This window comes from Chiloscyllium punctatum, chromosome 37, assembly GCF_047496795.1.
Source record: "Chiloscyllium punctatum isolate Juve2018m chromosome 37, sChiPun1.3, whole genome shotgun sequence".
Classification (NCBI taxonomy): domain Eukaryota; kingdom Metazoa; phylum Chordata; class Chondrichthyes; order Orectolobiformes; family Hemiscylliidae; genus Chiloscyllium; species Chiloscyllium punctatum.
In genome coordinates, this window is record NC_092775.1 from 30,313,241 (window position 1) to 30,327,877 (window position 14,637).

General features: G+C 40.0%; 1 protein-coding gene across 1 annotated transcript in view; it reads left to right on the plus strand.

The window, feature by feature from the left end:
• The window catches only part of atp9a (ATPase phospholipid transporting 9A), a 183,651-nt gene that overhangs the window by 79,560 nt on the left and 89,454 nt on the right, over positions 1 to 14,637 (plus strand). The window contains exons 11-14 of the mRNA XM_072556529.1: positions 13 to 173; positions 4,074 to 4,216; positions 6,666 to 6,778; positions 11,071 to 11,283. Coding sequence (XP_072412630.1) covers positions 13 to 173; positions 4,074 to 4,216; positions 6,666 to 6,778; positions 11,071 to 11,283 — 630 coding nt within the window. The remainder of the gene's footprint in view (positions 1 to 12; positions 174 to 4,073; positions 4,217 to 6,665; positions 6,779 to 11,070; positions 11,284 to 14,637) is intronic.

A 14,637-nucleotide genomic window follows, 5' to 3' on the forward strand; every position in this document is an offset into this window, starting at 1 on the left:
TTCTTCTTCTAGATGGGACGGTTTGACCTGGAGGTGAACTGTTTGATGAAGATTTTGTTTGTCGCTTTGGTGGTGTTGTCGCTTGTCATGGTTTCCCTGCAGCACTTCCGGGGTCGCTGGTATCTCCACTTGTTTCGCTTCTTCCTTCTGTTTTCCCAAATTGTTCCAATCAGGTAAGATGTGGTCTGTTTCTTACTGCCAAAAACAACCTTTTTGGTTTCCAGTTTCCTTTTCTGTGTCCACTGTCCCATCAGTTTACACTTTACATATATGCTCCAGTTTAGTATTCCAGAGCATCCTCCGATTATCCGGCATTCAACTAACTGAATATCGGATTATCCGGCAAGATCGAAATGTCCCGATGCTCGGCTAAACTATATTATCCGGAATTCGATTAACCGAATGAAATACTCCCTGCCCGTGTCCTTCAGATAATCGAGGTTCCTCTGTATTGCAAATTTTGAATTGTTTTGCTAATTTCTGAATCATGGATGCACATGGTAAACAATAATGTCAGCGCCAAGCCCTTCAGAACACCATTCCCATTATATCCTATCTGAACAGAAGCAATGCAGTGAATGTGGAAGATTTGAGCTTTCAGAAGGTCTTTTAGTGTGCGCACATTTATGACACAACTGTGTGACACAATTGACTCTAGGCAGCTGACAAAATAATTTGCAAAATGGCTATAAAGTAGAAAGTCCGAGATAAGAGTTATTTCACAGGATAACAGATTGAATGATTGATGTAGACCTGAGGTCTGAGTGGGCTGTGTTGAAATTTGAAGATGATACCAAGTCGGAGGAAAACACTGGAGTTTGGAAGACCAACCCAAAAAGATGAAAAGACAAACATGGATAGATAATCGGAAAACAAAATTAATTATGGTGAAAGAAAAGGAATGATGCAATCTGATGGGAGAAATGTAAAGCTCTTCATTATTTGGAAGGTGTACTGAATCCAATCGAAGAAAGAGATTTGGAAATGTGTTTATGCAAATCATTACTATAGGCAACACAACTTGGTTAAGCTTAAAAGTGTCCAGACAAGATAGTGGAATTAGTTTCTGGTGGAAAAGAATACAAAATCAAGTAGGTTATGTTAAATTTGTAGAAAACCTTTTGTTGCAGTGCACTGGAAGTGTTCTTATCTCTCTACCCTAAGGGGTATGTAGGAAAGCAAGAGATTTCCTGAGTAGTTCAGTTTGCACTCCTGTATTTTTTTAACCTATTTGGGAATGTTGCATGTTTTGTTTTGAGGATTTATTCAGTGTTGACAACAAAAAAGCCTTGAAACATTGACGACAGTGCAGAAAATATTTACAAAGTTGTTGTAGAAATGAGAGCACAATTGCCACCAAAATAAATAATGATGACATTGGACCCAAGTATTTTGATGATTTCTGCAAAAGAGAAAACCTGAGTGAAGGCTACCCTGGTTATGGAAGTGTTACATCGGGTAGATGTGGATAATCCTAGAAAAAGGAGGCACAAGTATAAAGAAAGCACTAACAGCACAAGTAACAAATTTAGACATTCTTCTGACCCAGAATGTGGGGTGGTTGAAGCAGAAAGTATCAATGCATTTATGGTGTTCATTCGACACAATACTCCACTGTCAGTGCTCTGCTGCAAATACTATGTGCACTTTTTTTGGGTGGTTGATTTTTACAAAAGTGGAACAAAATGTTCTCTTCATTGTCGTTGCTTATTTCAGTATGCTTAAAACAAGCACCCTAAGCATTAAATCAATTGTTTACCTTCTATTTAGATCTGCATTTCTTTTTCTTGCAGTCTTCTCCCATTCCTTTCATGAAGGAGTTAACCCTGGGAATGATTACCTCCCATGGCCTTGCCAGTCCAGTTTATCTAAATACACCTATCAAAACATTTAATAACATCTGCAATAACATTTGTATATGTACTAATTTTAAAGTTCTGTCAGTAGTACTTTCCTGCAATCTTGCATCTCCCAGCTGAAATCTCCAAATATTTGCCTGAAAGATATGTTTGTTAGATTACAACAGCCTCACTGGCAAGATTTGTATAAAGAACAAAAGCTGTGGCATTTTATTTAGCTTCTCTTACCGGCAGGAAGCAGTAAGGCATGGGAAAAGTGGAAATTCAGAATTTCAACTCTGGAGTTTGAATTCAATCGTGCGGTTGTGCTTGAAAACTTAGACACCATTCTGATTGCTGGGTTGGGCTTTCAGTTTATCAGGAAGTAGTAGAGTGAAGGTCACTGGAGAAGGATGATCTGATGTGTGGGGCAGTAGGAGCAAGGCATGATGTTTGGAGAGGGAGGGAGTTTGATGGTCATTATCACAAGGGTGATTAAGGATCCTGGGGAGACCAGCAGGCTTGTAGGAGAGGTTGGAGTAGGGGGCGAGGAGGAGATATTATCAATAATTGGGTGTGGAGTTGCTGAGAGCTTGATTGTGGGAGGTTTTCCTGTATCCAAAAAGGTTGTGAGAAAAGCACTCCCCACCTGTATTTGACAGTCTGTCATTGAGTTCAATAGAGAAATGCCAATGAGACTTGCACCCGCATCATAAAGCTTCATGTCCTAATCTGCCCAATCAATGCAGCCTGGTTGTCCACACACCATCTGGCTTCCAGTAAAACCATAGGACATAGAATGGATGTAGACCATTTGCCCACTGAGTCTGCACTTCCATTCAATGGGTAATTTGATAATCCTGAACTCCACTTTTCTGCCTTATACCTATAAACCTTGATTCCCTTACGGGCTTGAAATCTGTTTGTCTCAGCCTTGACTATAGTTAATGACCAAAAATCGAAAGTCCTCTGTGGTTTAAAAAAAGGTTGATAGATTGACTGCTGTCTGAGGAAAAAAAATCTTATGTTTCTTTATCTTAAACGGGTGACCCTCCTTCCACTCAAGTCTCCTCTGGCTCTAGACTCTTCCCACGGGAACAACCTCTCTGCATCTACCATGCCAAGCCTATAAGGATCTTGTATATTTCAACAAGGTCTCCTCTCATTCTTCCGAGCTGTAGTGAGTGCAAGCCCAACCTCCTCAGGCTTTCCTCACATGGAAGTCCCTCAGACCCAGCATCAACCTAATGAACACTCTTTGAGCTGCCTTCAATGCCAGTATATCTTTTCTTCCATAAGGGAACCAAATTAGTATTCTAGATATTGTCTGTCGAATGCCTTGTATAGTTTAGCAAGAGCTCCTTATTATAGTTCTAATATTTTATATTGGTATCTAAATGTTTTAAAACCTAAGGTGCATAGGTTGGAGGACAGTTTGGGTCAAGATGAAGTTTCAAAACTCTAACTTCCGACATAGTGTGAACTCATCAGATTTCCTTTTGAAGTAATGGTTCTATTGACTCTCCAGGAAGGACCTAGACTAAATCATCTCAGCTGTCTTGCAATAGATAATCCTTACAAGAGTAAAGTTCAAGGTGCTGTAACACATCTTAATATTAGTAGATTGAAGGGGGGGGAGGGGGGTGTCAAAAATTGAGCCGGATTTCTAACCTTGTCAAAGTTTGACAATTCTTGTTGAAAATATCCAGGATAAGGGAGGAATCGAACAGAAACAGAAACAGAAAACTCAGCAGGTCAGATAGCATCTGTGGGGTGAAAGTGGAATTAATGTTTTTGGTTCAGTGACCCTTCAGAACAGTGAGAATGTGTTATGGTTTGAGCTGTAATTTTCCATTGAGTTTGGGTAGTTGTTTGAAACTTACTGGATTAAGGCTTGTGCATGTTTGGGTGAAGCACTCTATAGCTACTAGAGGGTTCCTAAAATCCATTTTAAAATGGGTTTACATGTCTTTGAGATGCAGAAGGGAGAAAAGAAAAAGAAATGTTCTGTGGTTATATCATTTCCACTGAAGCTTATCTGATTTGTCAATTATAAATTGGAAACCACACCAAATATGTTCTACCACATAGCCCAAAACTAATTGGTCACACCTTCTTCTGTATTTACATAAACGTTCATGTATTCAGTACACTCACCAGTTCCTGGATGTTTATGTGACGAGATACATTGTGATCTGTTTTGTTATCAGAATTTATTCTTTCTGATCTCTGTAGTATACGTGTTAACCTGGACATGGGAAAGATGGTCTACAGCTTGATGATTAGGAAAGACTCTAAAATTCCTGGCACATTGGTACGGGCCAGTACCATTCCAGAACAGCTTGGGAGAATATCTTATGTACTCACAGACAAGACAGGTAATGGCTATCTTTTTGGGATTGTACTCACGCACTTGCCTTGGAGAGGCTGAAAAGAGGGTTCAATAATATGATACGAAGGAGAGCAGTGTTTAGTTGGGAATTGAAAAGCTGGGGCTCTTCATCAAAGCACAAAACTTGATGCTCAAGACGAAGAGAGGCTTTGAAAAAAAGTTTGGACCAGCTTCTATTTCCATTACTCAGTGAGTCAATAATTAATGGACATAAAGTTAAGATCATCTTCAAAAGAATAGACTAAAAAAAATACTCAGAGGTAGGACATGAAATTTTGTATCAGCAGCAGAGCAAGCAGGATCTGTAAAAATGCAAGAAATTTTGAGACCAAAGACATAAAAGGGACATGAAGGATTAGGTTATGTTAAAAAGCCTTTCAGAGCACTAGTATGGGCACTTCAGACTGAATGGCTTCCTCTGTGCAGTACAATTGTGTGACTTAGATTCATTCTTAGCTTTCATGTTATAAGTCGTAGCATCCTGTACCGCCCCAGCAACTTTCTAATAATAAGCTGTCTGCCTCAGAAGAAGTATTGAATAAAATCTGAGACAAAATAAACATAGATGACAGAGCAATTCCCAAAGGAAGTGATATACTTCATTTCTTCTTTCTGTTGATTATCCTGAAATCACCCTGTTCCCTTCTTCCTTTGGGTAGTTTTTTAGTTTGTGATCACTAGACCAAAATATTATTTCAGGCTTGAATGTTGTTATTTTAAAGACAGACAGACAGAATTTCCCTTTTATGTTCTTGGGTGCTGTATATCCTTCTATAGTAAACTAATGAAGTTACTCTTCAATGACTAGATCACAACTTTAAATATTTTGAGCTAAGAGAAGCCAAAGTGAGTGACGAAAGGATGATGGTGTTCTATACTTTCCCATCTTGAGGGGAAGTAGTCAAAAAAAACCTGCTGCTGCTTAATTCTTCTGGCAAATAAGGAGAGGAAATATGCGCTGAATGGTAAAGCATTAACAGAAGAAGAAGCATAAACACCTTTAGAGATTCAGATTTACTGATCTTTTAATGGAGGGAATAAGTTGATGAGGCTGAGAAAATGGATATAGTCCATTTGATGTTAGAAACAAATCATTGGAGGTCTAAGACAGAAAAACATCTTCAGTTTGGGCTACATTCAATTCTAAAAAGATGTCAACGTACCAGAGAGGAAATACACTAAGGTGGTACTAGGGATAAGGTTTTTCTGACATAACTGTGTTCTGGGGCTGGATTTTCAATACAGGGTTGGAGACCTGTTGCCTCAATGACATTCCATCACCAATGTGGTGGTGTTTATTGTAGAATTCCCTAATTGGGCCAGCGGTAATGTCAGCAGCCAATCAGTGCTGATAGTATCTGGACCTTGAGCACAATCTAAAAGGCAGAAAGCAACCATAACTCCGCTTGCTGTTGCCTTACAGATTGAAGTGAACAGGAGAGCAGAAGGCCCACTGTGTATACAAGTGGCTCATGTGATTAATTCTTAAGAGCCCTCTGGGCATTTAGGGATGGGCAATAAATGGCCTAATGAGCAATGCCCACATTCTCATAGAATTATATTACCAATCCCCTGACGTGTATCCCACCCAGATCACTCCTCCTACCCCATCCCTGCATTTCCAATGGCTAACCCACCTAGTCTGCACATTACAGGACACTTTGGGCAATTTAGCATGGCCAGTTGACCTAACCTGCACATCTTTGGACTGTGGGAGGAAACTGGAGCACCCAGAGGAAACCTGCGCAGACCTGGAGAGAACGTGCAAACTCCACATAGCCAGTCGCCCGAGGGTGGAATCAAACCTGAGTCCCTGGCGCTGTGAGGCAGCAATGCTAACCACTTTTTTAAAAAAAAAATGTGTATAATAGCAGAGGCTGGCATTCCCTTTGTCTTCCTGCTACTGTCACAAGGTGGTGGACAGTCATCCAACCCTCTGACCAATTAGGCCATTAATGCAGGCCCCCTCCCCTCAGCAACTCGGAGTTTTACCACACGAAGAGACTATCAGATCGGTTTGGGAGGGACTGAAATCCTGATTGGAAAACAGGATTATATCCTCTTCATTTGCAATCAGGTGAGCACAGTATCATATGAAATGGTGTTAATTCCTCACCCTGCCCTCCTCCCATAGATAAATAATCTGTAAATGAAAGTGTAGGTTCACACATGAAATCAGTTGGGCAAATTTGCTGGCACTGTGTCACTAAATGGATAGGATAAACAATGAGGTAGAGAAATATGACTTTCTATATAGTCCTTAAGGTAGGAGCACCATGGGATCACAGAATTGTCACATGCAGAAGGCGGCCATTTGGCCCATTGTATCTGCACTTGCTCTCTAAAGAGCATTATGCCTTATGTCAGGAACTAAGCTGCCATTCCATAAATTTCAAAATCTCTATCTTATTTTGGTCTTTCTCTCCATTTTACAGGAACTCTTACAAAGAATGAGATGCAGTTCAGACGTCTTCACCTGGGTACGGTATCTTATGGGTTGGATTCTATGGATGAAGTAGAAAGCCACGTTTTTAGTGCATATACACAGGTAATCCATGTCCAAGTGACTAGTAGTTACTGGTACTACTTACTACTCAGACTAATAATTTAATATAAGCTCCGATTTCCATCACTTAGTCTAGGAACAATGCAATTCTAAATTCCTTTCAGTGATTAAGTTATTAAGTCCAAGGTCTCATTGAGTCTAATACAATCCGTTGTATTTTTTGTATGATTACTTAGACAGATTATCATGATGTTTCGTTTCTGAATTCATATATTATCAAAAAGGATCCCTTATTCAAATGTCGTCACAAATAAATAATTCATTTATAGTTATTGACTGTATTTTACAGCCTGAGAAGATTGCACTTCTGTGCAGCACATCGACAAGGTAGATTTTGCTTGAAACATGCCAGAAGTGTGTTTATCTGCTTGCTTGTGATATATAGAGTTTGTTGTAGAGAGCAGGAGAAGCTCATTTCTGCTGAATTGTCCAAAATAGCAGATTGGATCCTGCTTTAGGAACACGTTCTAGATACTTAGTGTGGAAACAGGCCCTTCGGCCCAACAAGTCCACACTGACCCACCAAAGTGCAACCCACCCAGACCCACCTAACACTACGGGCAATTTAGCATGGCCAATTCACCTAACCTGCACATTTTTGGACTGTGGGAGGAAACCGGAACACCCGAAGGAAACCCACACAGACACTGGGAGAAGGGGCAAACTCCACACAGTCAGTTGCCTGAGGCGGGAATTGAACTCAGGTCTCTGGTGCTTTGAGGTAGCAGTGCTAACCACTGTGCCACCATTCCGCCCGGGATTGTGGGTGATGGTATCAGGAATATGATTGGACTCTGCTGTGATTCATAGCCATTTGTTTAGCATGATTTTATCAGAAATTGGTAAAGTGTTATTTTCAGTGAGTTTTATGGAGGGTTTTTCTCTACGACCCTGGTGGATTTTCTGGTGCTACTTCCCAAACATGCCACAACATCAATGTTCCTTGCCCCTACACCGCCTTGCTCATCTTATTCTCCCACTTGCCACACCGTGCCGTACATTGCCAGGACATCCTGGGATTCCTGGCACCATGCCATATTTAAAGGCCAGACATGTACTCAGTCTTGTGCCAACAGTCTATAGCTGTCCCACACTGTTCTTGTCCATTGCCCTAGATGAATGGGATAGCAAGAAATTGGAGCTCTACTTTGCTGACGGAGACCTGGACATTCTGCTTGATAGGCAGTGTAAGCAGTCACTGCTCATTGAGCATGCCCTGAGATGTCAGTGACTAGTGTCCATGATGGAGGGCTGGAGGAGTTAGTGGTAAGCTGGTTACTGCTCTGATTATTATGCTGGGAATTTTCATGCAGTGAGTGAGAGAACAGGAAGCTGCATGTTAACGAGGTGGGACAACATCATATTGTGGATGATAGTGCATGTAAGTAGGCCTCTCTCATGAGAATCTGAGCTCATTGTTCAAAATTTGATTGGAAGATGGGGCTTTCTGCTCCCGACATCAGGAACCTTCTTGCTGCTGATCTGCAGTGATTCTCCCAACCTCTTGCTTTTCCCCACATCATTCAGTGACTGAGAAGACTCTGCCTCATGCTTTGTTTAGATTCATACATCAAGCAAAGGTAAAATTCCAGAAAGTGCTTGACATTGGTACCTGTGAGGCTATATCCAGCCATGAATGAATTCTTTGAAATGGAACAGAAGAGAAAGGAAGTGCAATTTATTGGCAAGGCAAATACAAATGTGGAACCATCTGACTCGTGGATCAACCTTCAGCCCTTAGAGCAACTTTCACTCCATAATGTCCCATTGCCAGTGGGTTCTATTCCAGTTTTTGTACATTATCCAAACCTTTGCGTTATCTTTTTAATTCCAGCTCATTTTAACTTATTGCATTTGATATATAATACGTTTAAGCCCTTTTTAAAAGCACCTATATTTTTGTGAAGTCAATTTGTTGCTGCACCTATTATGAAGTCTTCAGGCAATTAAAGCGAAACTTTGATAATTTAATCTGGTTGTCATTCACTCATGTTAGTCTCCCCTTCCTAAAAAAAAATCATTTGATCTCAAAATAGATTGTTCCCAGTCAGGCTACCCAGGGTGAGTCATTTGATGATGCCCCATTTATCTCTCCACTCTGGAGGCTTCCTGCCTCTATTTCTGATGAAGGGCTTTTGCCCGATGCTGCCTGACCTGCTGTGCTTTTCCAACACCACTCTGATCTAAACTCCCATTTCAATACTGGTTCTTTAAGCTATGCAACAGAACCTTTTAATCTCATAAGATAACACTCCTATCCAATATATTTGTTAGCAACCTTTGCTTCTTTCGTCCCATTAACCTTTCCCTGTTCACTTTTGCTAGAAACATTTGTTCCAGACTAGTATGTGTATTCAGGGACATATATCACTCTGCAGTGCCTTACTGGATTAGTCTTTATTGAAGTGTTGAGCCCTTGTGGTGATTGGCTGTTTATTCTGCTGCAGAGTCATCGCAACTAGCCAGATTGTGACTTCCTCTAAATCCCACAAATGCACATTTGAGTTTGCTGGATGCTGGTCAAAGGCTAGTTTTCATCTTTCTTGGCACATTCAGGTCACATGTCAAAGCATGACACTGCACCCAAAATGCTATGCTTTAGCACATTTAGTAAATCATCGATCCTTTTCGATCATTCCACTGTAGCTTGCTGAGCTGTGGTGAGAGCCACTTCTTGCTTTTCACAGTAGTGAAAAAAATTATTTCAAACGTTCAGATTTTGGGCTGCATCACTCTTGGTGATTTAAGTATTGGGAATTTAGAAAATGTCTACCTAATGTTCACCTGTGGCAACTTTATTATAACATTAAATGTATTCGAATCAAAAGATACTATCCAGTTTACCTGAACAATGAGGGACCACTGAGGAGTTTTATCCTTCTAACTAACTAAGCTGGCAATGTATTTTCCACTTCATTCATATAAAATGCTCCGGAGCTGCAAATGTTTGCTGCTGTCTGGCTGGCTGAGATTTTAATAGGATCATGCAGCTTCCATTAATCCTGCAACAAACAAAAACTATCAAGACTACTGTCAGACTGAACTATTCTAAAATATGAGCTATAATTGATCAAAGTTCAACATGTTTTGTTTAAAGCTGTAGGCACAAGCATTTGAATTCAAGTTTGCTCTTGGTACCAGTGATGACAAGTAGATCATGGACAGAACTCTGTACCTTTTAAAACACCTTCAGTCTCCTGCTTCTTCTCAAGAATTTTCAGAAACCTTTTTTTTTGATCTGCTGGACTGTGGATAACATTGGCACTAAGGATCTTGGGTCACGTCAATGGAAACTGAGTGATTAACTCGATCAAGTGAGAATGGTCGGTTTGCCTTCCCTGAAGAACAGTCGGACATTAATGGTTATTTTGTCACTGGTACCCTGATCGAAAATAAGTTAAATTCTATACCCTTTGAAGATCCTCTTGGAGCTGAAGATGAGGTGTTCCATCCTATTAACTGATGACAACATGTAGTACTCAACTGTTTTAAAAGACGTCAGGATTTATAGCTCAGTATTTGAAGATAAGTTTTATTTCCATTAATGCACTTCATATAACTGGAAAGCAATCTAATGTTGGTCTAAAGAATAATACTTACTGTAAAATGTGGGTTATGGTTGTGTTTGATTTTAGATTACCAGTGTGCTTTATTAAGTTTGTAGATAGCTAGCAAAGTTGGAATTAAAAAGCTGTGTAAGACCCAACAAAAGTTGTCATTATACCCACTAGATATTGCTTACAAAATCAAATTCGATGTCACTTGAAAAATTGGCTAAAAATTAGACACACAGCCAACTTTACTAGTGCATTTGCTCACCACCGAATTTCTGCCAACGTGTTTTTTTTTAATTATTTGCTTCGTTAAGCTACAGTGAAGTCTCTATTCTCCATTAAATAAATCCCTTGCTTGGATTGTGCTTTGTTATTTAGAAAACACTTTTGTAGTCGGTAGTTCTGTGTTTGGATAACAAGAGACCTTTTGTGCAGTTATATTTCATTATGCAGATTAAGAGAGTCAGAGTACAGATAAATCAGGCAGAATAACAAATGTAAAGGTGCTCATTTGTTTTTTTTTATGTTTATTATAATAATGGTTGATGTAACCTAGGGACAAATTGCAAATCCTGATCAATCTAACTTGTAGATGACAGCTTTTTGCTATTTTCAAATAGCAAAGCTCTTGCAGTGTGTTTTCATTATTCTTTGCCCCATCTCAACAATGGTGAATTCAAAGCATGTGTCAAATTCAACTGGGATTATTTTCTTTTCTAGCCAGTGGTTTCACAAGATAAGCCCCCTTCAACAGCTCCTAAGATACGTAAAACTGTCAGTGTCCGTGTCCATGAAGCAGTGAAAGCGATCGCATTGTGCCATAACGTTACACCCGTCTACGAGTCTCATGGGCCTGACTCAACTGATCAAGCTGAAGCTGAGCAAAACTATGAGGACGCATGTCGGATTTACCAAGCAGCCAGTCCAGATGAGGTTAGTCCCTTCTCATTTATCTAATGTGCATGATATCAAAGTTCACTTGCTAAGAGTTATGCTTTGCATTCATTTTTCATTATTAATATTCTTCATATCTTCAGATGCTCAGCTTGTTACTTCTGAAACTGACGCTTTGCGTGATTTTTGTTAATTGCTAAATGGTATAAAATGGAAGGCCACAACCCTGTAGGCCTGAATAGATACATGTTTCACAGTCTCCATGGGATGCATTTCTCGATGCTGCTTTTTAATTTATTTTCATCAGGGACACTGACAATCTGAACCTGATTGCATTGAGGTGTCTGAGAGCCGTTTCACGTTGCTGCTGCTTTTTTCCTCCTCCAGGTTTGTTCAAGATTGCAGTGCTCGCTTTTTTGATAAGAATAGTGATAAGTCTGGTGATAAATGGAATAACTTGTGTTGCTGGTGTCAGAAGTTGAGATTGTGGCATATTTGACAGTGAAGAGGGGTTGCACCTTAATGGGGGGACAGTATGAGCCATGACTAGCTGCTGAGATTTCACAATGGATTTCCTTCTCAGGACAGATATCTGATTACTTTATGCTGAAGTTGCGCTTGTCCAGTTTCAGGCAAATATTCCATGTCAGGTGATGAATTTATAATTCACATCTGTCTAACGATTCTTTTGGTTTTAAAATTGCTTTGAAAAATGATAATTTTGAACTCTGGTAGATTGTTGTAACTGTCCAAGCATTTTGTTTTGAAATTTCAGTACTACAATGTAATTTGCATATTTTAAATGAGAATTTGTTTCTCCAAAGCTAGATCTAAATCTTGATTCCGTTTAAGTAATAATTCTATCCATTACTGTCCTTAATGATACTATGGTTTTTAATTAAATGCACTTCATAGTTGGCTACTTACTTGGTTTTAGAATGCATGCAGTACAAATGTTATTTTATGAAAAGTCTTCGTAAAATTTACAATTTCAGCTTTAATAGAGTCATCGAGATGTACAGCACAGAAACAGACTCTTCGGTCCAACTTGTCCATGCCGACCAGATATCCTAACCCAATCCAGTCCCACCTGCCAGCACGCGGCCCATATCCCTTCAAACCCTTCCTATTCATATACCCATCCAAATGCCTCTTAAATGTTGCAATTGTACTAGCCTTCACCACTTCCTCTGGTAGCTCATTCCATACACGTACCATCCTCTGCGTGAAAAAGTTGCCCCTTAAGTCTCTTTTATGTCTTTCCCCTCTCACCCTCCTATGCCCTCTAGTTCTGAACTCCCCCACCCCGGGGAAAAGACATTGTCTATTTATTCTATCTTTGCCCTTCATGATTTTATAAGCCTCTATAAGGTCACCCCTCAGCCTCTGACGCTCCAGAGGAAACCTCACATTTATCTAAATTAAACTCCATTTGCCACTTATCAGCCCATTGACCCATCAGATCAGGTCCTATTGTAATCTGAGGTAACCTTCTTCACTGTCCACTACACCTCCAATTTTGATGTCAGCTGCGAACGTGATAACTATACCTTTTATGCTCACATCCAAATCATTTATATAAATAACAAAAAGTAGTGGACCCAACACCGTTCCTTGTGGAACTCCACTGGTCACGGGCCTCCAGTCTGAAAAGCAACCCTCTACCACCACCCTCTGTCTTCTATCATTTGAGCCAGTTCTGTATCCAAATGGCTAGTTCTCCTTATATTCCATGAGATCTAACCTTGTTAATCAGTCTCCCATGAGGAACCTTGTCAAATGCCTTACTGAAGTCCATATAGATCATGTCCACCACTCTGCCCTCATCAATCCTCTTTGTTACTACTTCAAAAAACTCATCTGTTCGGAATTTATTATGTACTGTGTAATTTTGCCTCTGTCAGCTTTTTTAAATGCTGAATGTTATGAATAAACCAAACTGTGTTGCTACCCAAGAAATAAAAGCTGTAGAAACTCTATATAACTCCTATTCGTAATCAGCGGTACTAAAATTCAGCTCATTATGCTTTTCACTGATATTATACAAGAGAGAAATAACAAACATAATGTGTTGTGGGCTTTAGATTCCACGGTGATCTTATTTTTAATGCATATGCTTCAAATAATAATTTGTTGCACTTGGGATGCATACAAAAATGATTTTGAAAAATAGTGCCCAATGTTGCAGACAGAACACTGGGAAAAAAATTACTACTACTAACTTGCAATAAATGGAATCTTGATAAGATATCAATAGGAAAAGTTACATAGCTTTTATTATGTGTAACTAATTGATCAGGAGGTGATGATAATGCATTAGTCTCCATCAGGATCAAGAGCCAGTTTCCTCTCTTCCCTCCCTAAGACTACATGACAATGTCAGATTGGGTAAAGCTTAATATGGTCTCCAAAATTAAACCTTTCAGAATCATAATGTTATTCAGTAATATCTTGTTTAATTTGTTTTCAGATGCTGAAAACTGGTGCACCAATCATTGTGTGCCCAAATTAGGAAGTTGGAAACTTAACAAACAGAAAACTGAATCTCAAACATCATTTTCATGATTGTAGCAATGTTTTCCTGTGGCCAGCATTAATATTAGTTGTTTGCCTGATTATCAGCTGCTTGTTAAGTCCTGGGAAGGACAGAAGAAATATAAAGGGAATATTTGAGGGATAGAAGCAGTCACTGAGAAATGAAGGACCATCATTATGCATAAAATCCCTACAGTGTAGAAGCCAGCCACTTATATATTTTATAACATTGCATCCACGCCAACTCTCCGAAGAGCATCCCACCCAGATCCACCCCGTAATCCTGCATTATCCTGGCCTGCACATCTCCTGGATACTATGGCCCGAAGAAGGGCTCATGCCCGAAACGTCGATTCTCCTGCTCCTTGGATGCTGCCTGACCTGCTGCGCTTTTCCAGCAACACATTTTCAGCTCTGATCTCCAGCATCTGCAGTCCTCACTTTCTCCTAGTGATCTAGCATGACCAAGCCACCTAATCTGCACATCTTTGGACTGTGGGAGAAAACCAGAGCACCCAAAGGAAATCCATGTAAACACTGGGAGAATGTGCAGAGTCCACCAGACAGTTGTTGCAAGGTGAAATCCAACCCGGGTCCCTAACGTTGTGAGGCAGCAGTGCTAGCCACTGTGATGCCCCATTATTTTTATTTTGCAATCTCTTCTACACCTGTCGCCTTTCCCAAATGATTATGAGCATTAACAGTGAAGAAGACAATTATATATAGCGGGCATTGATCCTTGTTTTAATCACACCTTTGCTCGTTGTGTTCAATGTTGCATTGGCACTTCTGCTTATTGGATAATGCAAATGACTGGCAGCCTAGGTTGGGTTTCCCTGTCCAAACCAAGGCTATTTG